The 27,083-nt window shown below is 43.6% G+C and overlaps 1 protein-coding gene across 3 annotated transcripts in view; it reads left to right on the forward strand.

Annotated features, from left to right (window-relative positions):
• Positions 1–27,083, forward strand: part of AAGAB (alpha and gamma adaptin binding protein) — a 48,113-nt gene that overhangs the window by 6,825 nt on the left and 14,205 nt on the right. For all 3 annotated transcript variants that reach the window (XM_080930043.1, XM_080930044.1, XM_080930045.1), the window contains exons 2-5: positions 6,136–6,326; positions 6,426–6,522; positions 6,802–6,891; positions 7,940–8,023. In XM_080930043.1, coding sequence (XP_080786169.1) covers positions 6,136–6,326; positions 6,426–6,522; positions 6,802–6,891; positions 7,940–8,023 — 462 coding nt within the window. The remainder of the gene's footprint in view (positions 1–6,135; positions 6,327–6,425; positions 6,523–6,801; positions 6,892–7,939; positions 8,024–27,083) is intronic.

Raw genomic sequence — 27,083 nt, forward strand, 5'->3', positions numbered from 1 at the left:
AACAAGGGAAGACCTTTGTACCTGGAGTGAAGGCTTCTGTGAGGAAGAACACCAGCTCAGTCTTGTGGGATTTTTATTTTGTTCATGGGTAGAGTTGGATCGCTCGTTAAGGGCTTCTTTCCTCTTGGCCAGGGATGCCCAGGATCCACTTTTGCCATTCTGTACTGAGCAACTCTGTTGTTGAGCTGTGTTGTTGAGCAAGCATTCTTGACTGCTGTGTGCTAGGTGCCAGTGCTATTTCCTGACTGTGACAACCAAATAAGGAAGTCTCCAGGTGTCCACACGAGTCGGTGTGCTACAAGATCATGTCCTCATGGAGAATCACTGCTTTGGATGTGATTAGAACTAATTTTAAATTTATAAAAGTGATAAAGAGCTAGAGAAGGGATTTACCTCCTAAAACCACTCACTAGCTGCCCTTGCTGAGAACCTGGGTTTGGTTCCTAGCACCTGCCATTAGGCAGTTCACAACTGCCTGTGACTCTAGTTTCAGGGGATCTGATTTCACCTTCTGGCCTTCAGGGGCACAGCACACATGGTGCACATACAGATGAGCAGGCACATGCATATACACATAAATAAAAATGAATTTTTTAAGGGGATGGAATTCAGAGATTTTTCCTTTTCCTGTAAAGGTTGGAGTTGTCTGAATCGTCTAATAGTTTTTGCACACAGCATGCAAATTTTAAGGCTGATGGATCCTGCTTCACTCTCATAAACCATACTGCCATATTGTCTCCCACTTCCTGCCAGCTTCTTTATAGTTTTGCATGTTTACAAGACCTTGCATTGTGAGGTCTTGTAAAGGCAAGCAGAGACCACATGTGTGCATATGCATGCTCTCTAACATACATACACACAAACATACACATACATAATTATTTTAAGATGTGGCCATGGTGACCAATTCCAGATGATTACTGGGAGAAAGTAAACTGGCAGAAAAGGGGAAGGACTGGGTTGGATTTCCCCTGCTTCAAGTTTTAAAACTTTCCACTGTGATATAAAAAACCCACAATCATGTAGAAACATGGGTTAGAGTGGCCAGCATCGAAAAGGGGCAGCCGGGAGTACTAAGAGCGAAGGGGGCCTCTGCTGCTGCTGAGCAGCTGTTTGCAGCTGTGCCACCCTGTGGTGCTAGCAGTCCAGGATTCCCTCAGTGTCCCCACGCTGCTCACAAACTGACCTGTCCTAGCCCCCAAACCAAGGTTCCCTGTGCCTGTGCCACGAGGTTGCAAGATGGTTACTCAGGGGATTCCAGATAGGAATTTGCTGACATTTGTCAGTGTGGCGTCACAGTCCTGGCATTCTGGTTTTAACAGCTAGGGCCCCTTGACACATAGCACAGTAATCTTGGGGGGGTGGTGTGTGTGTGTGTGTGTGTGTGTGTGAGAGAGAGAGAGAGAGAGAGAGAGAGAGAGAGAGAGTGTTTGCCCGGTTGCAACATCTGACAGCATGCAATCCCCAGAAGACATTCTCTCAGAGTTTTGGTCTGTGGTTGTACCATGTGCAACAACAGGCACATTGAGGTTTCTAAAGCCATTTTACCTGCTGGGTGATGGACTGTGGTTCTCCTGCTTCTTTCCAACTGCAGCATCTCCCTGGGTTCTCTTTCATACTGGCTGCCTTCCCCTTCCACTGACATCAGACTGCTGCCTTTTGTAATTTTCCTAATTGCTTTCTCTTCTGCCTCAACATTACAAGGTGGTCAGGCTGAAAAAGGAAGCGGTCCTAGAGCAGCCCGAAGACTTTCCTCATAAGACCTGCATGTGGCTCCAACCACAAGTCAGGAGTCTGGAAGCACAGGGCAAACTGGGTTGGGATTTGGGGAATGAGCATTTGTTAAAAATTAAATTTTACTCTTACTCTCTTGTGCTCTTGCTCTTTACCCTTTGCCCCTCCTCTCCCCATTCCCTAAGCCCCCTCTCCTTCTCTATGCGCCTTTTCTCTCTCTCTGTCTCTACTACCTTCTTAACTCCCCCCCCATGACCTGAATAAACTATTCTATATTTTTAAAAAATTAAAATTTATTTTTATGCATATGGTGTTCTACATCTGTGCACCACATTTGTGCCTGGTGCCTATGGAGACCAAAAGAGAATATCAGATCTCATGGAACTGGAGTTACAGGTGAGTGTAAGCCACTATGTGGGTGCTGGAAATTGTTCTTTCCAACAGCAGCCATCTTCTTAACCACCAAGCCATCCCTGTACCCCATGGGAGTGAACATTTATCTCGAGCCTCCTCTGTGTTCACTCCCTGCACCTTACTGCACATTTCGGTCTTGAAGCCACAATAAGAGTTTTATCTTTATTTGAGATGCACTCTGGCCAGGCTCTGGCTAACACTCAAATGCAGGGCTGTAGTGGCTCATTTCCAGTCTCTGCTTGGTGTTGGCTGCACCAGGGGAAGGAAGAGGAGCCCATGACAGATGCTTGTAGCTGGAGTGGGAGTCACTGATGCCTGCCAGGAAGACTGAGCTGAGGATGTAGCTCAGTTGGTAAAGAGCTTCTCTAGCTTTACCCTGCCCTGGGTTCCACCCCAGCACCTCATAACCTGACGAATGCCACATCCTGTCATCCCAGCACTGGGGAGGTAGAGGCAGGAGGACCAGACACTTGAGAAACTGCGTTCTCAGAACAAGGCTGGTTTCTAGAAGGATTGTCTTCATTTGCAGAGGCAAGTGTCACTTATCTCAAGCTGTGGACTCTGTTGGTGTTGAGTGTTCTGATTATACCACTACAGAGGATGGATAATTCAGGTGCAGCAGTACTGTGAGTTAAATGCAGTTGCTGTTGTTTTGGGCTGACAATGTCAGCCAGGTGTATTTGTGTATATCCTTGTGTATGCAAACGGTATGTGTGGTGTTTAGAGAATGCACCTTGAACTTCAGCCTGCTCCCCAGTGAGTGCCAAGAGGCTCACCTCCTGCTGATTCTGAAGTGCACATTTCTACCTTCATTTTTCTCTAATTGCTTGCCAAATTGGCCCACTGTCCTAGGTGAGGGCACAAAGTCCATGTAGATGACATGTTGGGTCACTCCAGTGACCATCATCTCTGTCACATAGCTTTAATCTCTCTTTTAAACATTTATGGGACTGTAGGGGAAATAAGTTTCCCAAGTGAGAAAGTGTGTGTGTGTGTGTGTGTGTGTGTGTGTGTGTGTGTGTGTGTGTGTGTGTGTGTGTGTGTGTGTATAGCTGGAGACTCCCTGCCTGCTGAAGAACAGGGAGTACTGCTTGTGCTTGCACTTATAACTGGGCAGGTGAAGGTTGGTGGGGTGGATTTACTGCCGGACCTGGAGTGACATGTTAACATTTTATACCACAGTGAACTATTTTAAGGTGTGAATCCAAGTGTGTAATAACAGACCTAGTAATCGATCACCTACTGTTTGTCTCTTAAAAAGTCAGGTATCACAGCTTCAGCAGGTGGCCGCTAGCAGTGTGGATGAGGGCTGAAGGGCAAAGCTGCTCTGGAAATTGACTTGTACACAGAAGAGCTGAGGACATCCACATTCAGTATAATGAAGGACAAAGAAGGCAGGAGTGTATCAGGCTGTGCAGACACAAGCAGACTCTCATAAACACAGTGCACTTCAGATGCCATGAGCGGTGTGTCAGTGGTTCCACTGTCCTGCTGGCTGATGGAATGGTCCCTTCATTCGGCTGTTTCTGTTTTTCCTGGGGAGACAGTGGGTGTTTTAAGTCCAAGGGTGTGTTATGGCGTGTGGTTATACTCCAGAGTGGTGTAACTCTGAGCGCCAGCACCTCAAGGAAGCAGGAAAGGATGTCTAGTGTAGTTAGGCTCTGCTCCACACATGTCCCTTTTCTACACTGTGTTGATGGTAGGAACTGGAATAAGGCAGTCTTCATCCTTTTTTCCCTACTTACTTGGCACAGATATGATAAAGTTCATCCCAGCTTAACTGGACAATCTGATTAGATAGCACATGCCAAGCCAAAAAAGTGCTGCTAAGTAGATTGGGCTATGCAGTTGTTTGAAGCAGTCAAAGAGTAAAACAAAACAGAACCCAGGTAGCTACTAAATCATCAGAAAGTAAAATTCATTCTGGTTTTTGGTTCTATTCCCATCTGAGTTTAACACAAAAAGAAATAAATATGCCATCCCATCCCCCGTTTGTTTTTGTTTATTTACTTATCTTAAAAAGCTTTATTAACATGCAATCTGTGTAGCATCCAGTTTGCCCAACTAAAGTGTACCATCCGGTGCTGCTTAGTGTGTGCAGCCCCTTAGCAGGTCCAGATGTTCACAGCTGCAGTTAGCATGCACTTGCAATTTAATTGATTGTATTTTGTCATTGAAGACACTGATTTGAAAAAACCATAACCCCAAATTGATTCCAGCTTTTAAGTACAGGACTTAGGAAATAGTGGCAAGCCATAAGGCTTAGTCCATTTGGTTTCTTCTTTGCCTCTAACACTACTGCTATGTGTATTTCCTAGCCTTTAGAAACAGCTAGCTCATTATTTTAAATTAGCCAAGAATGAGGACTCATTTCATGTTGGCTCCTCCTACCCTTTCCAAGCCAGTCTCTGTGTTTTGTGACATCTCCTGGCTTGGGCTGCCTTCCTCCGTGTACTGCTGACAAGATGGGGTCTGTGTGGGCTGGGTGATATGAGGCTACTCTACTGTTAGCTTAGAGCATTAACTCGGACTGTGAGATGGACTTTGATCTAGGAGGGGTTTTTTGTTTTGTTTTTCTGTTGTTTTCTCTGTGAGAAATTGATGTGAAAACAAAGTGTTTGATTTTAATAGTTCCTCTGTCCTGCCGCACATGCTGTCATGGTGTGAAGAACATTGTAGCTGGTTGCTATGGAGTTAACACTAAATAAGCGATTGTAACTGAAAGTAGAAGTGAGCAGAATTGCCAGTTTGTTAAAGAGGTCAGGGTCAGTTTTGGACTTGGGCACAGATCTGTTTATTTCTTTAAGAGGAATGAGTTACTGCTTTGGGCAAAAATTTCAAGGCAAGGACTGGAGAGATGACTCAGTATGTAAAGTTCTTGCTGGGTATACAAGGAGTTCAAAGACACTACTGGGTGTGGCCACACATGAGGAGGCATGGCTTTAGGCATGATTACAGGTGCACTCATAGCCTCAGGAGAGTGACAGGGGCCTCCTGGACACCATGGTAGGAGATCCTGTCTCAAGAGAATAAGGGGCTCAGTAGATGTCTTCCTCAGCCTCTGTGTGTGTACACAGCTACACACCCTAGTGCACATAGAACACAGTCATTCTTCACCTCTGAAGAGGTGGTGGGGGTGGTGCTGGGTGAAAACCACTTCAGTCACCTCTCCCAGTTCTCCGTGACCACAGCTCTCTGTTTGCCCATCGGTGATTCATGTTCTGCAGTGAAATTTTTCTACCTTCATAGCACATAAATTTTTGAAAGATTTAGTTATAATGGAAAACATTTAATTTGCTTTGATACATTTTTAAATTTGCCAGTGGTGTTTCTGTCAAATAAGGATCTGGGTGGCTTTCTAAGACCGAACAAGAATGGATATAAATAGAATTGGGGCCATTTATCAGTATCTATTATTTTGTTTCATTAACTGAATTAATGTCTAAGCATTTAGCCCAAGGAATATATGCAACTCTATTTTATTAATGGCTTAGCTTTAATCCGCTCATCCTCTTAGTGTGCAGTGAGTGCAAAGTAGTTAGGAATGTCTACAGTCCTCTACTTCCCACGGAGACTTACATAACACAATTAATATGCCCTCATTCTTTCTTTTCTCTTTGCTCTTTCCTGGGTATTTATCAAGGTAGCTTCAACCACCTTCCACCCCAACTACTGTCTAATCTAGAGCTAATGAATTTTGTGTTCTGAACAAGGATACAATACAGCTCAGTGGTACAGTGCTTGACAGGTACTGGGCAGTCCTGAAGAACTGCAAAACAGACAAAAGGAAAGTCAGTGATTTAAATTCGTCCCATTTTCTTTGTGATGATTATTAGAGAAGAAACTCGCCTAGTAATTACTGGGCTCTTTAGACTCTTTGTCCTCAGGGAAGCAGCCGGGCTCTGGTCAGTCTGGTTATCTCACTAAATAAACGGGCTAGTGTGTCAGGTTCTGAGCCTTCTTGGAGACACTGTGTTGTTTCTTTAGATATCCTTGGAACAGAAGATGCTGTTGTGGAAGTGACTTCCAGCAATGCTGTGAGGTTTTATCCCTGGACCATCGATAACAAGTACTATTCCGCAGAGGTCAACCTATGCGTGGTGCCAAGCAAGTTCCTGGTCACTGCCGAGATCGCCGAGTCAGTCCAGGCGTTTGTAGTTTATTTTGACAGCACACAGGTACCTCTTGTTTTTGCAACACTCCAGTCAGACATCCTCATACACTTTCTCTGAGGTCTTCATGTGTCTCCTTGCTTTTGTTCATTTCCACCCCTGTAGAAATCAGGTCTTGACAGTGTCTCCTCATGGCTTCCTCTGGCAGAAACATGGCTACCTGAGGTGATGATCCTGGTTTGTGATAGAGTGTGTGAAGACGGTAAGACCTGCAGATGTACCTTTCCGTGAAGATGGGTCCACCCGTGTCCTCTGCCCTGTGTCCTCCACTCACCATGTTGCTCTCTGAAAATCCTACCACAGTTACTTAGTTGTTCCCAGCATACTTTGAGGCTGAGATAATTTTCAATCTCTCTAGCTTTACAGATGCCTTTAAAATTCCATTGACATTGGGGTGGGGGGCGTTGAGGTCTGTGAGGGAGGTGAAGGTCAGTTATGTTTACCTTAGCTTTACTTAACATTCTTTTGCATGCTGTTTTAGGAATAAACAGACAAGAGGCTCAAGAGTGGTGCATCAAACATGGCTTTGAGCTGGTGGAGCTCAACCCAGAGGAGCTGCCCGAGGAGGATGGTAAGTGCTCCTGCCTGGAGGAAGCAGGGCATTTGGTTGAGGTCTAAGATTTTGGTCCAGCCTATGTCGGTCAAAGCAAGAGCAGTTTTGAGAACCCATTGCCGCCATCCTCCCAGCACAGGCAGAGTTTGCTCAGAGGGCCCACCGCCCATTCCAGTGTTTACATGAGAGGAAGAGACGGCTGTCGAAACCTTTGTTATCTCCGTTTTCTCCACTGACAGCCAAGGATGCTGGGATCTGTGTGTGTGCAGTTTATGTTCCTCTTTTTAAATTCATAGTGAACTAAGACCGAATTTCCAGAAACCTCAGGAGGCATGCCAGACCTATTGACATCCAAGCCAAAAATAAAACCAGAGCCTCCCACTCCCTTCTGTTCTGCCGCCATCTGGACTTTAAGTTTCTTTTCTTTCTTTTTTTTTGGTAAGATTTATTTTTTATTTTACATGTTTGAATGTTAGGCTGCATATATATGTCCGTGCCCTGTGCCTGATGCTCTTAACGGCTGAGCCATCTTTTCTTTAGAGGAGGGGCTATTGAAGAAACAGATTTTAAAAATTCTATGTATGTACATGTATGCACATGCTTATATGTAGGTACCTCCAAGGCCAGAAGAGGGCATCCGTCCACTGGAACTGCAGTGAGCTATCTAACATAGTTTGGAAATTAAACCTCTGCTAAAGCAGCAAGCACTCTTAACCACTGAACCATCTCCAGCCCCCAAGATTAGTGTTGTTAGAGCTACCCTGTGGTTGTTTAATAAGAACTTGTATTTTCTGGAGATTGTGAGTAGATTCTTTGGGCGAAGTGATAGAAATAGCTTGATCACACAGCTCCCTTCTGTTCTGACTGTTCGTGTCGGGGGCTCTGAGCCCGGTATTTGCTTTATTCGTTTCTGTCTATGCATAATACATTATGAAGCAACAGCTAAATAAACAAGATAATTCAACCCAGTTATTTGAAAGCGTGGTTTTGGATACATATACACATATATATGAATGTGTAGATATATCTGGGCATATACAGATATGTGTGTTTTTTTCCCTGGCAGATGACTTCCCTGAATCTACAGGCGTAAAGCGGATTGTACAAGCATTGAATGCCAATGTGTGGTCCAATGTTGTGATGAAAAATGGTAAGTAACTAGACAGGGTTGCTTTTACTCCATAACATGTTTTAAATTATCTGGATATATGTGGGACTATTAGGCGTCTATGGAATTTTTGTTCCAATTCTCAAGTCTTCATTTTAAGAGAGAGAGTTGGGATGTTTAATGTGTGTTGAGTAGGTAATTCAGTAGGCCTCTGTGATGGTTTGTATATGCTTGGCCCAGAGAGTGGTACTATTGGGATGTGTGGCCTTGTTGGAGTAGGTGTGTCACTGTGGGCGTGGGCTTACGACCCTCACCCTAGCTGCCTGGAAGTGAGTCTTCTACTAGCAGCCTTCAGATAAGGATGTAAAACTCTCAGCTCTACCTGCACCATGCCTGCCTGGATGCCACCCCACTCCCACCTTGAAGATGATAGACTGAACCTCTGAACCTGTAAGCCAGCTCCAATTAAATGTTGTCCTTATAAGAGCTGCCTCGGTCATGGTGTCTGTTCACAGCAGTAAAACCCTAAGTAGGACAGCCTCACATTTGTCTTTGGCTTTAAGAAGACCTAAAATTTTAAGGTATGAGCTTTATCATTAAAGAACTTGCTAGTCTACCTGTGGGGTTCTATGTAGTACTCTCTGTCTTTGCCCTTTCTGGGTTTTCTATGTGAGTGGGATTTGTGTGTACTTTTCAGATGCCAGGTAGGCAAGCGAGGTGGTGTGATGAACAGAGTCACATGTGCATCTGTTGCTCTAGTCTTGATATGGAGAGCTTCCACAAGAGCATGGATTCTCGTGCTGTTCTTCATGGGATGGTCAAAACTGAAAGGGGAGAATGCTTAGCTGGAGGAGATATGGCTCCAAGAGCAGGGGATTTGTTATAAAGCCCCTAGGTGAGTCTCACATAGCAGGGGGAGCTCCCTTAGATTTCAGACCCCTAGGCAGGAGATGTGGGCTTTCTCCCGTAACAAGTAAGGGTGAGACCCTGGAGATGGGATCTCCGCAGAGTTGACATTAGGGTGGTGTGTGGGAGGCAGAAGTGAAGCCCTAGGTCAGAGAGACTGGAGCTGTTGCAACAGCCTGAGGATGACCATTGGGCCCTGTGGGATGTGATGGCTGTGGCTGTGAGGTGGAAGGCTAGGTCTGACATGTCATCTGTAGTTGGCTGACATTGGCTCTTAGAACCTGCATTAGCTTGCTCAGTGGAAACAAGCTCAGACTTGATGGCTTAGAACTGTGGAAATTTATTGCCTCAGTGTTTTACAAAAAAGTCAAGAGTCCTACCCTTGAGTTGCCAGGGCCACCTCCCTCCAGTGATGCTGGAGAAGGATTGCCCCAGCCTTGGCTCTGGCTTCTGCAGCTCCTTGACTGTGACACTGTGACTTTTAATTTTTCCATGGTTTCCCTCATGAGCATGTCTTTGTTCATGTCCCCTCTCCTATAAGGCCAGTAGTGACATTAAATTAGGACCCACCCTATGGCCACATGACCTTATTAATTTCACTGTTTCCACATAATGCTACATTTCGCTGTATTAGATGTTAGAACTTAGCTTTGAGGTTTGGGGACTGCAGTTCCATCGAGAGTGTAGCATCTGAACAAGTATCAGGTGAAGCACTGCAGAAGGGAGTGTGGGAACATGTGCTTACACTCACCCTGGCCTGTCTTCTCTGGGATGAAGGGTAAGTGGGTGGCCAGCTTGCTAGGTGCAGAAGGCTTCATCCCAGTTGTTAGTATGGTTGGTACCCTGACCATTCATCTAACCCTTGTGCTTGGCAAAGCCCCTTCCTGCACAATAAGGAGTTTCCCCTTGTCCCGCGCAACCGTCTTGCCAGCAAGAACAACGCAGCACACGAAATAGGATTCTTCTGCGGTAAAGCTTTAATGCATCTCGAGAGGCAGAGCATAAGCTTGCAACAAGTGAAGACGAAGACCCCGAACTATCTAGCCCATCCCCTTATATAGGAATCAGTCCTCGCCTTGGACGTGGAGCCCCCTGATTGGTTGAAACTCATCAGGCCCTATGACGCCACGGGAGAGGCAGAGCTCAAGGAGTGGAAAGTTACCCAGTGCATGCGCACATGACTTGTTTACTGCTAACTCCAGCCGGATGTCAGCGCCATCTTGTAATGGAGAATGTGCAGGCAGCGCCCCACATCCCCTCTTTCCCTTTCTCCTTCATCCTCCCCACTTTGACATTTGGGAAAATCTGATCTACCTGATGGGTCCTTTCTGTTTCCATGCTCATTCCTCCTTTCACCACTTCTCCATTGAGCATTCATCATAGATAGCTACTGCTTCAGATGGTACGTGTAAAACTAAGTTTAAGATATGGTCCATAAACTAGAGCGATTTAGAATAAAGTTCTGCGCAGTACTGCCTGTTTAAATTTCTTGAAATAGCTAAATAGTCAGTGAAGCTTTTTGGCTTTAATCATTTGGTTTTGTTTGTTTTCTAACTTGACCTCCATTTCATACATTAAAGAACTGATGTCTTATAATTCACAGTTATAGCTGTGCAGCCTCCATGTCCTTGAGTTAGCAAAATGGCACACTGGAAATGGTTGGAGGGCACATGTCCATCTGAATAAATGAATATATGTATATTCCATACACACACAATACATATACGCTTGTTCCCTAAACCAGTGTAAGAGGGGCCCCTTCGCAGTTTCACTGTGTTAGCTGTCACATGTAATGCAGAGAGGATAAGGTCTATGGGAGGGGTGCCTAGCCTTTAACGGTGATATAACATGTCCTGGACATGTGTAAATTTACACAGTGAACGTACTTTGCTTCTGTACAGGTTGGTTTTCTGTCAGCTTGACATAGCTAGGGGTACCTGGGAAGAGGGTATTTCCATGTCCTCCATTTGGGCTGTGGGCATCTTGACTAATGGTTGATGTGGAAGGAACCAGCTCACAGAGAGTGGAGCCACCCCTGGGTAGGGGTCCTCGGTTGTCATAGTAAGCAGGTTGAGCAATAATCAGTAAATAGTGTTCCTCCATGCTCTCTGCTTCAGTTCCTGCCTTGAGTGCCCGCTCTGACTTCTCTAACTACAACTCTAAGCTAAAATAAACCCTTTCCTCTCCAGAGTTGATTTGGTCCTGATGTTTGTCACAACAATGCAGAGCAAACTAGAACTACATCTTTGTGCAAACGTGTTTCTACATCCTGTGTGTTTAAGCAGTGGAACAGTGTTGTCTAAGCGTGAGGCAGTGATGCACATTGTGGGTTCGCATCACTCTTTACGTTCATCTCTTTTCTCTACAGTCCTGGGACACTAATATGCTTTCAGCAAAATTTTCAGCAAAACCCAAAATTTTGGTATTAGTTTACTTTCATGTTAAGAGGCCAGGGGTGGTCTGTGTTACAAACTAAATAACCCACCTCCTTCTAGGAGAAGCAATCAGTATAGCCAGGGAAGTGCAGGTCTTAAGAAGTAGGACATTTTGCAGAGCCTCAAGTCTGTCCCTAGAGAGACAGAGCTCCCCATGACTGTGTGGTGGGCCGTCGGGTCCTTCCAGGGCAGCCTGCTTTCTCTGCCCCCTGAAAACCTGCAGCCTTTCTGGTGTGAATTCCAGCAAGCTACATCTTAGCAGCCACTGCCTCTTCCCTTTCTCCTGATTTCTTTTTGTTGCGTTTATGTGCAGGTGTGTAGACGAGTATATGGAGGTGGGATATAGATATATGAGGAAGTCGAGGGTCAACCTTGGATGTCACTCCTCAGAGCCTTCACCTTGTATCTTGAGGCAGTTTCTCACTGGGACCTGCGGGCTTGCTGATAGGCTATACTGACAAGCACATGCCTTCACACCTGACTTTTTACTTGGGTGTGGGGTGATACACAGGGCTGTCTGATTGCACTGCTGTCTACCCAGTCACACAGGAGGCTTTCTGAAAGTCTAAAGTTAGGCATAAGAGAAGGGCCTATCCATGGTCCATCATGGGTGGGAGAGGGGTTCATCAAGCCCCACCTACCTTAGGAGCTATTGGCAGTTGATGATTGCTGGGAAGGGGGAGTCATTTTCTTCTGTGATGTAACTGCTATTAAAGTTGTCCAGCAAATAACCTTCCATCCACGCTTATGCATGCAGCCCTAACTAAACTCTGAGTCACAAAAGAAGCCACAGAACAACAACAGAACCCCAAATCAACCATGAAAATAGGATGGAGACTGTCTGGAAGAAGGTCGGCTCAGTGAGTGGGAAGGGATGAGAAAGGGTAGTAGGGAGGGATAAAAGTTACATGAAATAGGAGCTCATTGAAAGCTACAGTAGTGAGAAAGCCATGCTTAATGCTACCACATGCTCGGGTCACCACACTCTTAGGTGCATTCAGTGGGGCTGGAAACATGTCCACACAAGGCATCTGTGCAAACGCTTATAGCAGTGTTGTTCACGATGGCACATGGATGAAAACCACTCCAGAACCAGTCGGCAGTCCGTTCAGAGACTGTCACTCAGCTCTAAAAAAATAGTCCAGGTAAGCTATACCAGGACTAGCCCACCAGGCCACCACTGTGCCCAGAGCTTTTGTGTCACTGTACGTTGATGAGATGTCTAGAACAATTAAATCCATAGAGACAGTATCGATTAGCGGTTCCCAGGGCTGAAAGTGTTGCTAAGGAGATGGAATTTCCTTATCAGAATATTAAACAATGTTTTGGATTTGGTGATGATCATTGCAGTTTTGTGACTGTACTAAAAGCACTGAATTCTATACTGTAATGGGGTGGCTTTGATATGTGAGTGGTACCTCATATCCACGAGAAAGATTATGTTCATTGTCCTATTTAATTTCACAGTATCCAAAATGTGTTAGGTGCAGAGGTTAAATGACTTTGCCTGAGACACAGAGGTCAAGAAGTGTCACACTCATTACCAGGCCGGCGACATGCAGTCCCCTGGGAACTTAGTAAGTAGTAGTGCTCCAGTCACCCTCCCAACATTCTGATTCCAGATCCCTGTGTGCTTTGAACTCCATGCGTTTAACGTGTTGTGTTTATAAATTACTAAACTGTAAGGACGTTTCCTCCATACTTCTTGTTCTCTGAAAGTCAGGTGACGGTGTCAAGCCCTACTTACGTGTATGTGGGATAAGGTTCATGTGTGTGCAGTGCCCCTGGAGTCCTGGAGAGGGCGTTGGATGCCCTAGAATTTGGTGTTATGGGCAGTTGTGAGTTGTCTGACACAGGATCTGGGAACCAGACTACTCAGGGTCCTCAGAGAGAAGCACATGCTTTTAACCACTGAGCTGCCTCTCTAGCCTTGGGCTATATTTTTGATTGGTATGATATGATGAAGTTGGTCTTCATCAGCTGCTTCCAGTCCTTGGCTGCATTTGTCTGCAGGAAGTAGGAAGTGGTTGGGGGACAGGTGGCAGTTGCAGTATTAAGATCCACAGGGCTCAGTTGTATAGCCATGGTGAGGACTGCTGGCACAAAGCACTCATCTAGTTTTGACTTGTGTGCTTAATCAGAGTGAGTTGGGCATTTTGAAAGCTTCATTGGCCTCTGATTCTGTAGTCGCCAAGGACCTGCAGTTTTACATTCCTGAATCCTGACTTTGAAAAGCCACAGAAAGAAAGACAAGACAGGGCCAGTACTGGTTCACCTTAGGAGGGAGGAAGGTAGGGAGTGCATCCCTTCATCCTCCTCCATACCTGTGACTTGCGTTGTTAACACAACTCAAAGGTCATCTCTGCTCCTTGGCACCTGCCATTTCAATAAGGGTGCTGTTCAGACTCTGTACTTGGCCATTTGAGTTGTCCTCTGCTGGCCTCCAGTCTCTCCTTGGTGTAGACTTCAGGTTCTAGTCTGAAGTTTACTCAGAAGCTACCTCTGAGCACACACTATGTCTGAGGCCCTGTGCTTGATTTACACTTCAAACAGTCAGTGTCTGCACCTATGGGCTCCCTGTGGGAACAATATTCAGTAGGCAACAGGACAGTAGTCGGTTATGTAGGGAGCTAGAAGGTGATAAGTAGTCGGAAAGTAAATCGGTGAGGGCCTTGCGGCTTGGGGTAGATTGCAGTTAAAATAGGGTGTCCAGGTTAGGTCCCGTGGCAGGTAGAGATTTAGACCTGGGAGAAGAGCAGCCTGACGGTGTGCAGTAAGGTGAGGGCACGCCCTGGCATGTGAGGGATAGGGAGGCACTTCCTGTGACCACAGAGGAGAGAAAGGGAGAGGGGAGCACTTGAGTATTTAGAGCTCTGCAAGCCATCTTGGTAGCTTCTGAATCTGCTCAGGTAAAACTAAGCACTTTGTCAAGGCTTGGAATAGAAAGATGGCATGATCTAACAGAGAGGGCTCTAGCTGCTGTGTGATGGAGAAGGCCAGGAAAAACCAGTCTCCTGGGTGAGAGAGAGGCAACTGTAGGCATACCTCAATTGAGTGATTCCGAGTGGAGATCCAGGAGGGGCAGAAGAATCTGGATCAGGCTCCAGGCTCCACACTCACCTCTAAGGGATTTTGAGAACTACTTAACTTAAACTCTGTTACTGAGTAGTGTTTAGGTGTGCCTGTCTCATCTTCCCTGGGTAGAAAGCTCTCAAGAGCTTCTGGCTTGCCTGTTAAATAGTGCAGGGTAGCATCATGCCATCCTTGCCAGAGCTATGGGACACATCCTATGAGCAGTTAGTTGAGTAAAGAAATCACAGGCCCCAGCAGGTAGAGCAGGTCTTCCGGGAAAGGCTGGTTCTTTTACTCGGAGCTGTAATTCTGAAAACAGTGCTAAAATTTTTCTCTGTCCATGTGTGTTTCCACGCTTCTACCTCAGTACCAGCTTTCATTTTGATTATTCTTCTTCCTAGTCTTCCTGTGAGGTAAAGAAAGTTCTCATGGAAGTTAGGTGCTGGGTGTGGTGGCCATGCCTGTAAGCCCAGCACAGTGGAGATTTGAAGCAGGAGGTCTCTGACTGTATAATGAGATCCTGCCTCAGAGAACTGGACAAGAATGACCAAGGAGATGGGAAGAATGGTGGCCGTCTAACATAACAAGAAGAGGTTGCATTGCGCATACACACATATACATGCATGTGTGTGTGCATGTACATGCACAACACAGGTATAAGCCTGTAGTTTATTAAAAACTAACACAGAGCTTAAGCACAAGGTTAAGAGAAAGATGCTTAGGAAGAAAGCAAGATGCACCCAAGAGCATGGTGTGAATTTGTTAAAGAAAAATTATAATGACCCTGTGGGTTTACTGTTGGGTTCTTTTGCTGCATCTGAATGTGTATTCACAGTTGCAGGATGGGGGGCTTATGTACATGTGTGTGTTTGTATAGAGGCATCACTATCTTATTTGATCACTCTCCACTTTATAATTTGAAGCAAGGTCTCTCACTGAGCCTGAAGCGCACTATTTTGGCTGCTTTGGTTAGCTAGCTCTCTCGAGTATCCATGTTTCTGCCTCCTACATGCTGAGCTTACAGAGGGGTCACCATGCCTACCTAGCATTGAACTCTGGTCCTTATACTTTTGTGGCAAGGACTTTACCCTGCTTAGCCATTTCCTCAAGTTCTTGTCCTTGTGTTTTATATTTATAGAATGTAAAGGGTGTTGCTTTCTTTGACACAATTATGTGTATGTATTAGCCAGAGCAAAGCATTAGTATCTCCATGTGCACATTTGGTATGGCTTCTTTCTTTTACAGGAACAAGAGGCATTGGGGAAATGACTTATTTAGACACAAGGTGAATTAGCTAAGGTGGTACAGGACCACAGGTCTCCCAAGCAGGAGAGTTATTTCCATCATACTGTAGTTGCTTAGTTATTATCAATAATGTAATTATTAGTGCATTAGAGACCTGAGAACAGAGAAATTAAGTAAGTGGCTCTGGCGGCATGGGAACCATTGGCGGAGCCAGGTGAGTTCTTTGTCACAGGTTGTCTCAACCTGGGTGCTCTGTTGTAAGCAAGACTTGAATGAGGCCGACTGGAGGTAACGATTATATCTGAGGCTTGAAGTTTCTCTTGCTTATTGTTTTTAAATCCTTTTATATTATCTGTGTTAGTCCTAACCCCTGTCCCTGAACTTAATCCAAAGATAGTAAGTACAGTAAAGCTTTCTGCTAGCTAAGGCAGCAGACAGGGATAAGTTACTTGTGAGTGGGAGCAGTGTATTTTCCTTATTCTGCTTGGAGTCAAAGTGAATTAGCATCCTTTTTAGTTTGAGTTATGACTGGATATATACACTGTAGGTACTCAATGGTTTTTAAAACCTCACACTAGGTTTAAAAGTAAACATTAATTTATTCAGTTGCAGACAAATGATTGTAGTCCCTCTTCGTTTGATAGGGAAATATGTCCTGAGAAAGGCATCATCAGGTGAAGCCATCACTGAATGAACATTGTGAGGTGTGCTCACACAAGCCAGAGGGTGTAGATCAGTCACCTGATGCAGCCTTCCTGTGAAGTCACCGAACACAGGAAGCAGGTGTAGGAGGCTGCTGTGAGTGGTTTTGCTATACACTTTCTTTTGTAAGTAGAAATAACAATAAAAACCACAGTATAAGTGTGTAAGCCAGCAAGCATCATTTATTATCATTTTAAGTAGTATATATATGATGTGCATACTTGTGGGTAGTTCACTGACTGGTAGTACAGTGGGCCTGCTTACACCGGGAATCACCATGGCTTTGTTGTAGCACATTAAGGCATTAACAGACAACAGGCTTCTTCAGCTCTGTCTTAGTCACTGTTCTGTTGCTGTGTCAAGCTGCCATGACAAAGCACCTCTTATAAAAAGAAAGCACATAATTGGGGCTGGCGTTCAATTTCAGAGGTTTGGTCCATCATCATCATGGCAGGAAACATGGTGGCATGTAGGCCGACACTGAGCAGTCACTGAGCCCATTCCCAGTGGAAGACTTGATCTAACAAAGCCACACCTCCTAATCCTTTTAATCTTTTCAAATAGTGCCACTCCCTGGTGCCCAAGCATTCAAACATGAGCCCATGGGAGCCATTCCTATTAAAACCACCGCAAGCTCCTTAGTGTCTTTTAGACCACTGTTCTGCGTGTATTGTAAGCTATGGTTGACCCAAATGTTATGAAGTATATGACTAGAAGGATATGCAGATCTTCCTCACAGACATGACTCGTGTGCTGACTTACAATGGAGTTTCTGCTATTGGCTCTGTCAGTGTCTTGTTTCATCATATGTAGCATTCTCAGTGAATGCATTACTGCCCAAAAGGAATGAACTTTGATGCTTGGGAGACAAATCCCTACTTTTATATGTATAAGGCCCAGCTCCACACAGCACACAACCATGGACAGCATTGTCTGTGGCATTGGCCTGCACCTGGGAGAAAACAGTGCCTAACTTACCCCTGGTGGCACTGAGCTCAGGTCTCGTGCTTTCTAAGCTCTGCCCAATAGAAGGTCCCCAGCACTCACTAGTGTCCTTGCTGCTGTCCTTTCCTTGTACTTCACTCTCTGCAGCCAACAGTAGAGAGCTAGAAAAGCATGACCTCACTCCTCTTGACTTTGAGCAGCTCCCCTGTGTCACAGACAGAAAGCAGAGGTGTGGTTTCCTGAATCTACCACCACCCAGACCACGTGTGCTAAGTCCAAGTGAGCCTAAACAAGTGTTGCTTTAACAGTATATTCAAGACTTCAGGTAGCAACTGAGTGAGAGAATAAGGGTTTTATGATTCTATGGTTTGTTTGGTTTTGGTTTTTTTATTTAATATGCAGGGTTGTTTTGCTTACACTGGATGTCTGCAGCGTAGGGCCAGTGCTCACAGAGGCCAGAAGACAGCATCAGATCCCCTGGGACTGGACTTACAGACGGTTGTGACTGCCACTGGGTGCTGGGAATTGAACCCTGGTTCTCTAGGAGAGCATCCAGTACTCTTTACCTGCTGGACCATCTCTCCAGTCTCCTGTGTTGTGTTGTGTTGTGTTGTGTTGTGTTGTGTTGTGTTGTTGTCCTAAACACACCAAGAGGAAATGGAAAGTGCTGTCATAAAAGAAAAGCTTTTCATACAGAATGGGAAAGGATATAAGAATGCCTTAAAATACAGAGAATGCTTGAACTTCCTCAGGTGGCATCTAATAGTTGCTGCTTTTCAGAAGTGAACACACAGTGTTTAAAGGCCAAAGAGGCTCAGGACCAAGCAAGGCCAAGGAGATTCTTAACATTTGAACAATGTATGCTAATGACAAGCTTTGCTGGGCTGGTTTGTTGTTGTTGTTTTTAATGGCACCATTGTCTCCCATCTGTAATTCACTGGACCACTAAAATAGAGCCAGATGTTTTGGGGATAAATTTAATATGGAGTGGTTCCTCTTTTTTTTTTTTTTTTTTAAATTGGATACTTTATTTATTTACATTTCATAAGCTGTCCCCTTTCCTGGTATTCCGGCCACAACCCCCCTATCCCATCCTCCCTCTCCCTGCTTCTATGAGGGTACTCCCCTACCCACCCAGCTACTCCCATCTCTGCACTAACAATCTCCTACACTGGGGCATCAAGCCTTCCCAGAACTAAGGGCCTCTCCTCCAATTGATATCAGATAAGGTCATCCTCTGCTACACAGGCGGCTGGAGCCATGGGTCCCATCCCTCTACGTGTACTTTTTGGTTGGTGGTTTAGTCCCTGGGAGCTCTGGGGGTCTGGTTGGTTGCTGATGTTGTTCTTCCTATGGAGTTGCAAACCTCTTCAGCTCTTTCAGTCCTTTCTCTAACTCCTCCATTGGGGTCTCCATTCCCAGTCCAATGGTTGACTCCGAGCATCCACCTCTGTATTTGTCAGGCTCTGGCAGAACCTCTCAGGAGAGGTTCTTTGTCAGGCTTCTGTCAGCAAACATTTCTTGGCATCTGCTATAGTGTCTGGGTCTGGTGTTTGTATATGGTATGTGTCCCCCAGGTAGAGCAGTCTCTGGATGGCATTTGTTTCAGTTTGTGCTCCACACTTTGTCTCTCTATTTCCTCCCTTGAGTATTTTGTTCCCCCTTCTAAGAAGGACTGAAACATCCACACTTTAGTCTTCCTGTTTCTTGAGCTTCATGTGGTCTGTGAATTGTATCTTGGGTATTCTGAGCCTTTGGACTAATATCCACTTGTCACTGAGTGCATACCATGTGTGTTCTTTTGTGACTGGGTTACCTCACTCAGGATGGTAGCTTCTAGTTCCATCCATTTGTCTTAAGAATTTCATGAAGTCAGAGTTTTTAATAGCTGAGCAGTATTCCATTGTGTAAATGTACCACATTTTCTGTATCCATTCCTTTGTTGAAGGACATCTGGGTTCTTTCCAGCTTCTAGCTATTATAAATAAGTCTCCTATGAACATTGTGGAGCATGTGACCTTGTTATATGTTGGAACAGCTTTTGGGTATATGCCCAGGAGTGGTATAGCTGGGTCCTCGGGTAGTACTATATCCAATTTTCTGAGGAACCGCCAGACTGATTTCCAGAGTGTTTGTACCAGCTTGCAATCCCACCAACAATGGAGGAGTGTTCTTTTTCTCCACATCCTCACCAGTATCTGCTGTCATCTTAGTTTTTGATCTTAGCTATTCTGACTGGTGTGAGATAAAATCTCAGGGTTGTTTTGATATGCATTTCCCTGATGACTAAACATGTTGAACATTTCTTTAGGTGCTTCTTGGCTATTTGATATTCCTCAAATGAGAATTTTTTTGTTTAGCTCTGTATCCCATTTTTTATTAGGATTATTTGGTTCTCTGGAGTCTAACTTCTTGAGTTCTTTATATATATTGGATATTGGCACTCTATCAAATGTAGAGTTGGTAAAGATCTTTTTTGAATCTGTTGGTTGCTGTTTTGTCCTATTGACAGTGTCCTTTGCCTTACATAAGTTTTGCAGTTTTATGAGGTCCCATTTTATCTATTGTTAATCTTAGAGCATAAGCCATTGGTGTTCTGTTCAGGAATTTTTTTCTGTGCCCATGTATTCAAAGCCCTTCCCCACTTTCTGTTCTATTAGTTTCAGTGTACCTGGTTTTATGTGGAGATCCTTGGTCCACTTGAACTTGAGCTTTGTACAAGGTGATAAGAATGGGTTGATATGCATTCTTCTACTTGACCTCCAGTTGAACCAGCACCATTTGTTGAAATGCTATCTTTTTTCCACTGGATGGTTTTAGCTTCTTTGTCTAAGATCAAGTTACCATAGGTGGGTGGGTTCACTTCTGGGTCTTCAGTTTCATTCCATTGATCTTCCTGCCTGTCTGTTTAACCAATACCATGCAGTTTTATCACTATTGATCTGTAATATAGCTTGAGGTCAGGGATGATGATTCCCCATAAGTTATTTTATTGTTGAGGATAGTTTTTCTTATCCTGGGTTTTTTGTTATTCCAAATTAATTTGCAAATTGTTCTTTCTGACTTTATGAAGAATTGAGTTGGAATTTTGATGGGGATTGCATTGAATCTGTAGATTGCTTTTGGCAAGATGGCCATTTTTACTATATTAATCCTGCCAATCCATGAGCATGGGAGATCTTTCCATCTTCTGAGATCTTCCTGAATTTGTTTCTTCAGAGACGTGAAGTTCTTGTTATATAGAACTTTCACATGCTTGGTTAGTGCCACACCAAGGTATTTTGTATTTGTGACTATTGTGAAGGGTGTCATTTTCCTAGTTTCTTTCTCAGCCTGTTTATACTTTGAGTAGAGGAAGGCTACTGATTTGTTTGAGTTAATTTTATATCTAACCACTTTGCTGAACTTGTTTATCAGCTGTAGGAGTTCTCTGGTGGAGTTTTTGGGGTCACTTAAGTATACTATCATGTCATCTGCAAACAGTGATGTTTTTACTTCTTCCTTTCCGATTTGTATCCCTTTGATCTCCTTTTGTTGTCTAATTTCTGTGGCTAGGACTTAAAGTACTATATTGAATAGGTAGGGAGAGAGTGGGCAGCCTTGTCTAGTTCCTGATTTTAGTGGCATTGCTTCAAGTTTCTCTTTGTTTAGTTTGATGTTGGCTATAGGTTTGCTGTACATTCATTGCTTTTACTATGTTTAAGTATAGGCCTTGAATTCCTGATCTTTCCAAGACTTTTACCATGAAGGGGTGTTGAATCTTGTCAAATTCTTTCTCAGTATCTAATAAAATGATGATGTGGTTTTTTTTCTTTGAATTTGTTTATACAGTGAATTACATTGATGGATTCCTTATATTGAACCATCCCTGGATCCTTGGGATGAAGCCTGCTTGATCATGCTGGATGATTATTTTGATGTGTTCTTGGATTCAGTTTGCGAGAATTTGATTTAGTATTTTAGTATTTAGTATTCATAAGTGGAATTGGTCTGACGTTTTCTTTGTGGTTTAGGTATAAGCATAATTGTGCCTTCATAGAAGGAATTTGGTAATATTTTTTCTGTTTCCATTTTGTGGGATAGTTTGAAGAATATTGGTATTAGGTCTTCTTTGAAGGTCTGATGGAATTCTGCACTAAACCTATCTGGTCCAGGACCTTTTTTGGTTGAGAGACTTTTAATAGCTCCTTTTATTTCTTTAGGGCTTATGGGACTTGTTAGATGGTTTATCTGATCCTGATTTAACTCTGGTACCTGTTATCTGTCTAGAAAATTGTTCATTTCATCTAGATTTTTTAGTTTTGTTGAGTATAGGCTTTTGTAGTATGATCTGATAATTTTTTTGGATTTCTTTGATTTCTGTTGTTATGTCTCCCTTTTCATTTCTGGTTTTGTTTATTTAAATACTGGCTTTGTGTCCTCTGCTTAGTCTAGCTAAGGGTCTATCTATCTTGTTGATTTCCTTAAAGAACCAGCTCTTGGTTTTGTTGATCCTTTATTTAGTTCTTTTTGTTTCTACTTGGTTAATTTCAGCTCTGAGTTTGATTATTTCCTGCCATCCATTCCTCTTGGGTGTATTTGCTTCTTTTTGTTCTAGAGTTTTCAGGTGTGCTGTCAAGCTGTTAGTGCATGCTCTCTCCAGTTTCTTTCTTGAGGCATTCAGAACTGTGAGTTTTCTTCTGAACACTACTTTCATTGTGTCCCATAAGTTGTGCCTTTATTTTCATTAAATTCTAAAAAGTCTTTTTCTCTCTCCCTCCCCCTCCCTCCCTCCCTCCCTCCCTCCCTCCCTCCCTCCCTCCCTCCCTCCCTCTCTCTCTCTCTCTCTCTCTCTCTCTCTCTCTCTCTCTCTCTCTCTCTCTCTCGACTACATTATCATTGAGTAGAGTGTTCAGCTTCCATGTGATTATTTGCATGAGATTATTTCAATCTTCCTGTATCTGTTGAGGCCTGTTTTGTGACTGATTATTTGGTCAGTTTTGGAGAAGGTACCATGAGGGGCTGAGAGGAAGTTATATTTTTTTGTTTTAGGATGAAATCTTCCATAGTTGTCTGTTAAATCTATTTGGTTCATAACTTCTGTTAGTTTCACCGTGTCTCTGTTTAGTTTCTCTTTCTATGTTCTGTCCACTGATGAGAGTTGTGTGTTGAAGTCTCCCAGTATTATTGTGTGAGGTGCAATGTGTGTTTTGAGCTTCAGTAAAGCTTCTTTTATGAATGTGGGTGTCCTTGCATTTGGAGCATAGGTGTTCAGAATTGAGAGTTTATCTTAGTAAGAGTTTTCCTTTGGTGAGTATGTGCTATCCTTCCTTGTCTTTTTTGATAACTTTTGGTTGAAAGTCAATTTTATTCAATATTAGAATGGCAACTCCAGGTTGTTTCTTGGAACCATTAGCTTGCAATTTTTTTTTCAGCCTTTTACTCTGAGGTAGTATCTGTCTTTGTCAATGAGGTAAGTTTCCTGTATGCAGCAAAATGCTGGGTCCTGTTTATATATCCAGTCTGTTAGTTTATGTCTTTTTATTGGGGAATTGAGTTCATTGATGTTGAGATTTTAAGGAAAATTGATTGTTCCTTCCTGTTATTTTTGTTGTTAGAGGTAGAATAATGTTTGTGTGGGTATCTTCTTCTGGATTTGTTGAAAGAATACCTTCTTACTTTTCCTAGGGTGTAGTTTCTCTCCTTGTGTTGGAGTTTTCTGTTATCCTTTGTAGGGCTGGAATTGTGGAAAGATATTGTACAAATTTGGTTTTGTCATGAACTTCTTGGTTTCATCTATATTAATTGAGAGTTTTGCTGGGTTGCCTGTGCTGGCATTTGTATTCTCTTAAGGTATGTATGACATCTGCCAGAGATCTTCTGGCTTTTAGAGTCCCTGGTGAGAAGTCTGGTGTAATTCTGAGAGGTCTGCCTTTATATGTTACTTAACCTTTTTCTCTTACTGCTTTTAATATTCTTTCTTTGTTTTGTGCATTTGGTGTTTTGATTATTATGTCATGGGAGGAATTTCTTTTCTGGTCCAGTCTATTTGGAATACTGTAGGCTTTTTGTATGTTCATGGGCATCTCTTTCTTTAGGTTAGGGAAGTTTTCTTCTATAAATTTTTTGAAGATATTTACTGGTCCTTTAAGTTGGGAATCTTCACTCTCTTCTATACCTATTATCCTTAGGTTTGGTCTTCTCATTTTGTCCTGGATTTCCTGGATGTTTTGGGTTAGAAACTTTTTGTTTTTTGCATTTTCTTTGACTTTTGTGTCAATGTTTTCAATGGTACCTTCTGCCCCTGAGATTCTCTTTTTCATTTCTGGTATTCTGTTGGTGATGCTTGCCTCTATGACTCCTGATCTCTTTACTGGGTTTTCTATCTCCAGGGTTGTTTCCCTTTGTGATTTCTTTATTGTTTCTATTTCCATTTTTAGATCCTGGATGGTTTTGTTTAGTTCCTTCACCTGTTGGGTTGTGTGTTTCTGTAATTCTTTAAGGGGTTTTTGTGTTTCACCTTTTAACGGTTTCTACCTGTTTATCTGTGTTCTCCTGTATTCCTTTAAAGGAGTTATTCATGTCCTTCTTAAAGTCCTCTATTATCATCATGAGATGTGATTTTAAATCCGAATCTTGGTTTTCTGGTGTGTTGGGGTATCCAGGACTTGTTATAGTGGGAAAACTGGGTTCTGATGATACCAAGTAGTCGTTTTTGTTGCTTAGGTTCTTGTACTTGCCTCTAGCCATCTGGTTATCTCTGGTGTTGGTCTTGCTTTTTCTGACTGGAGCCTGTTCTTCCTGGGAGAACAGCTCTCTCTGGGCCAGATTTGGGTCTGGAGGCCTGTATCGCAGGGTTAACTCAGGGGCACAGATGAAGACTGAATAATCCTGTCCCCAATTGCTCTGCAGTTCCTGTGCCCTGTGGTCTTCTGGCAGGTCCCTCTTCAGCCAGTTACTGGGGCAAAAGTGTTGGTCTTACCTGTGAACTTTGGAGTGACAGCTCTCTTTGGGTGGGATCAGAGGGGTCCTTCTTTAGCTGTGATGTGGTTACCTGCAGTCAACAAATGAACCCAGAAGTTTTAGAAATAAATAACTCCTGTTTTCAACTTGTGTGCTTCTCTGAGTGACAGGTGTTATATTGTACCTGAGGAGGTGGGTTGACCTTGTGAGTGGTCCATCCCACAAGTCAGCCAGTGGCCATCTTGACTGTCATTTGACTGCTGAGGTATTTCAGTGCCTGTGTTCATATGGTCCCTACTTTGTTAATAATGGCTTCAGAGGCAATGCTAATGATGCTAGTTGTCTAGGCAACTGGGATGAACTGAAGAGAAGCCATCCAGAAATTCCTAGAGTGTCTTCTCCTACTGTCACAAGAGGAGTGAGCTCAGTACATGGGGATGTCTGTAGAGATAGCAGCTGTCCCACCGAGGTCTTTTTAAAGGTCAATCTGATTTTCTTTTCTTTCCTTTTGGTGTGTGTGTGTGTGTGTGTGTATGTGTGTGTGTGTGTGTGTGTGTGTGTGAGAGAGAGAGAGAGAGAGAGAGAGAGAGAGACAGACAGACAGACAGACAGACAGACAGACAGACAGAGGGCCTGTAGTGCCCACAGCAGCCAGAAAAGGTACCTGATCCCTTGAAGCTGGGGTTACAGAGGGTTGTGATCCACCATGTGATTGCTGAAAACCAATTGCAGTCTTTGTAAGAGCAGCCAGTACTCTTATCTGCTAAGCCATCTCTCCAGTCAGTTAGAAAACTTTTATTACTGTATTCTGCTTTAAATACTTGTTTGATTGTGGTTATTATCTTAACTGTGTTTAATTTATATATTAAACCTTATCATAAATATATATTGTGGGCTGAATGCCCCTGACCCAAATGCTTAGGACTAAGTTTCTCAGGTTTAGACTTTCTGCATTTTGGAATATTTACACCCATATATATAGGACATGTGTTCTGTTTGTTTGAGTCTTCTATAAACCTATGCATGCAACCTATAGGTAATTTGGGACAATTCTGATTGCACCTTTGTTTTGGCATTGTAGAAGTTCCCATTGAGGCATCATGGTGGTGCTCAGACAGTTTAGGATTTTGGAGCATATCCAATTTCTGAGTTAGGACTGCTTAACTTGTTTAGGGAAAAACGATAAGAAGGTGGTTTGGATACAACAATGGTAGTAAGCTCTGGTGTGCCTGGGTCTTCACTGGTAAGTGGTGACTGCTCTTTCTATGCTTCCTGGCTACTTTCTTTTTCATAAAAACTTGCCCCGTCTGCATCCCTGAAGAATTAGCCGAATAAGTACCTTGATTTGCTCCTTCCTAGTGTAGTGTCTGGTTTCCACAACTGAAGGGAAAGGACCTTCTCAGTAGGAATAGCGTTCCCAAGACAGAAACCTTGGAAGCTGGGGAGTTGTGGGTGGGGGATGATCACTAGTTAGTAAGAGAGATTTACATAATTCTTTTCCATGAGAATGGTGTGCAGTTGGTACCAGTGGGCAGAGCTGTGAAGAAAGCCAAACCAGAAGATCCCGTGTATAAAATACCAGCCAAGTCTTCAGCAACACTTCATGCAGGCAGTCTGCTTTGAATAAACAAAAGTGGATTCTTTTCCCAAACGTTTAAATGTGTCTCTGACTTCCTTAAAGTATAAGCAGAGAGACATAATGAACCCTCTGATTAGCTGACTGAATTCTCCAGTTTATCAGGAAACACTGAGCACAGCTCTCTCTAGCTTAGTCTGAACTCATGGCTCATCGTGAACTTTTTAGGGTTTTGAGATTTAAGGATTTTAAATAAATATAAATATAAATATTCATATAAAATCCATTAAGAAAAACATGTACTAGAATACAGCAAATTTCAAGATGCATGAGGCGAGGAAATCAAAAATCTCTTCTCAGCCAGGGGCTTCTGGGGGTCAGGGGTTCACAAACCAGCAGGCTGAGGCACTGCAGGGTTCATTTGTCTGAGGTCATGTAGGTGGGCGGGGCCACAAGAGAAGCTAGGGTTTGATCTGAAGCTGCATCTTTTCCACTACTCTTTTTTCTTTTTCTCAAACTGTTACCTGTTAGTATCAGAGCATTAAACATTATTCTGCTGGTTATAAAATTGTGGCTAAGTGTATGTAGCATAAAATAATAAAAATTTAAAAAATGGATGGGCATAGAAAAAAAACACAGGTGCCCAAAGGCTTATAGTATGTTGTAGGGTTGCACACACCTCTGCCTGACTCCTTCCTGTAAGAAGGGGGGCATTCATCTAAGATGCGCTGTGGTCATATGTCCTCCCAGCCTGCCAAGTTCAGGGAATGCCAAACTGTAGAATAGGGATTTGTGGTACTTCAGAATTTCAGCTGAAGTGACCCAGACTCCAAGTTGTTTCCAGTAATAGAAGGAAGGCACTTGTGTTTACTGTGCAGTCTGCCTTTCACTCCAGTCAGCCAGCACAGATAGACTCACAAGGGAAGGCCCTGAGTCCTGGATATCCACAGCTCAAAGAATGAGAGCTACCTGTTGTTTGGGTGAACCTGTCCTCAGGCTCTGACACCCTTAGATGTGGGTGTATTGCCCCAGGGCTACAGGCTGCAGAAGCCTCAGTCCCCTGCGTGATCGGGCTCAGTTTTAGTTTGTGTTTTGGGTGATTCTTTGATCCGTTTCAGACACTACCCCAGACTTTCCCCACTGTGACACAAACACCATGGGGACCTTGAGTGAGGGTAGCTCCTCAGTACCAAAATGACAGCTGACTTTTAAAATGCCATGCTCCTGTTTACACGGTAGTAATGCTTTCAATGTGTGGTACTTTTAATCAGCATCAACT

Source organism: Micromys minutus, assembly GCF_963924665.1.
Source record: "Micromys minutus genome assembly, chromosome: 16".
NCBI lineage: Eukaryota > Metazoa > Chordata > Mammalia > Rodentia > Muridae > Micromys > Micromys minutus.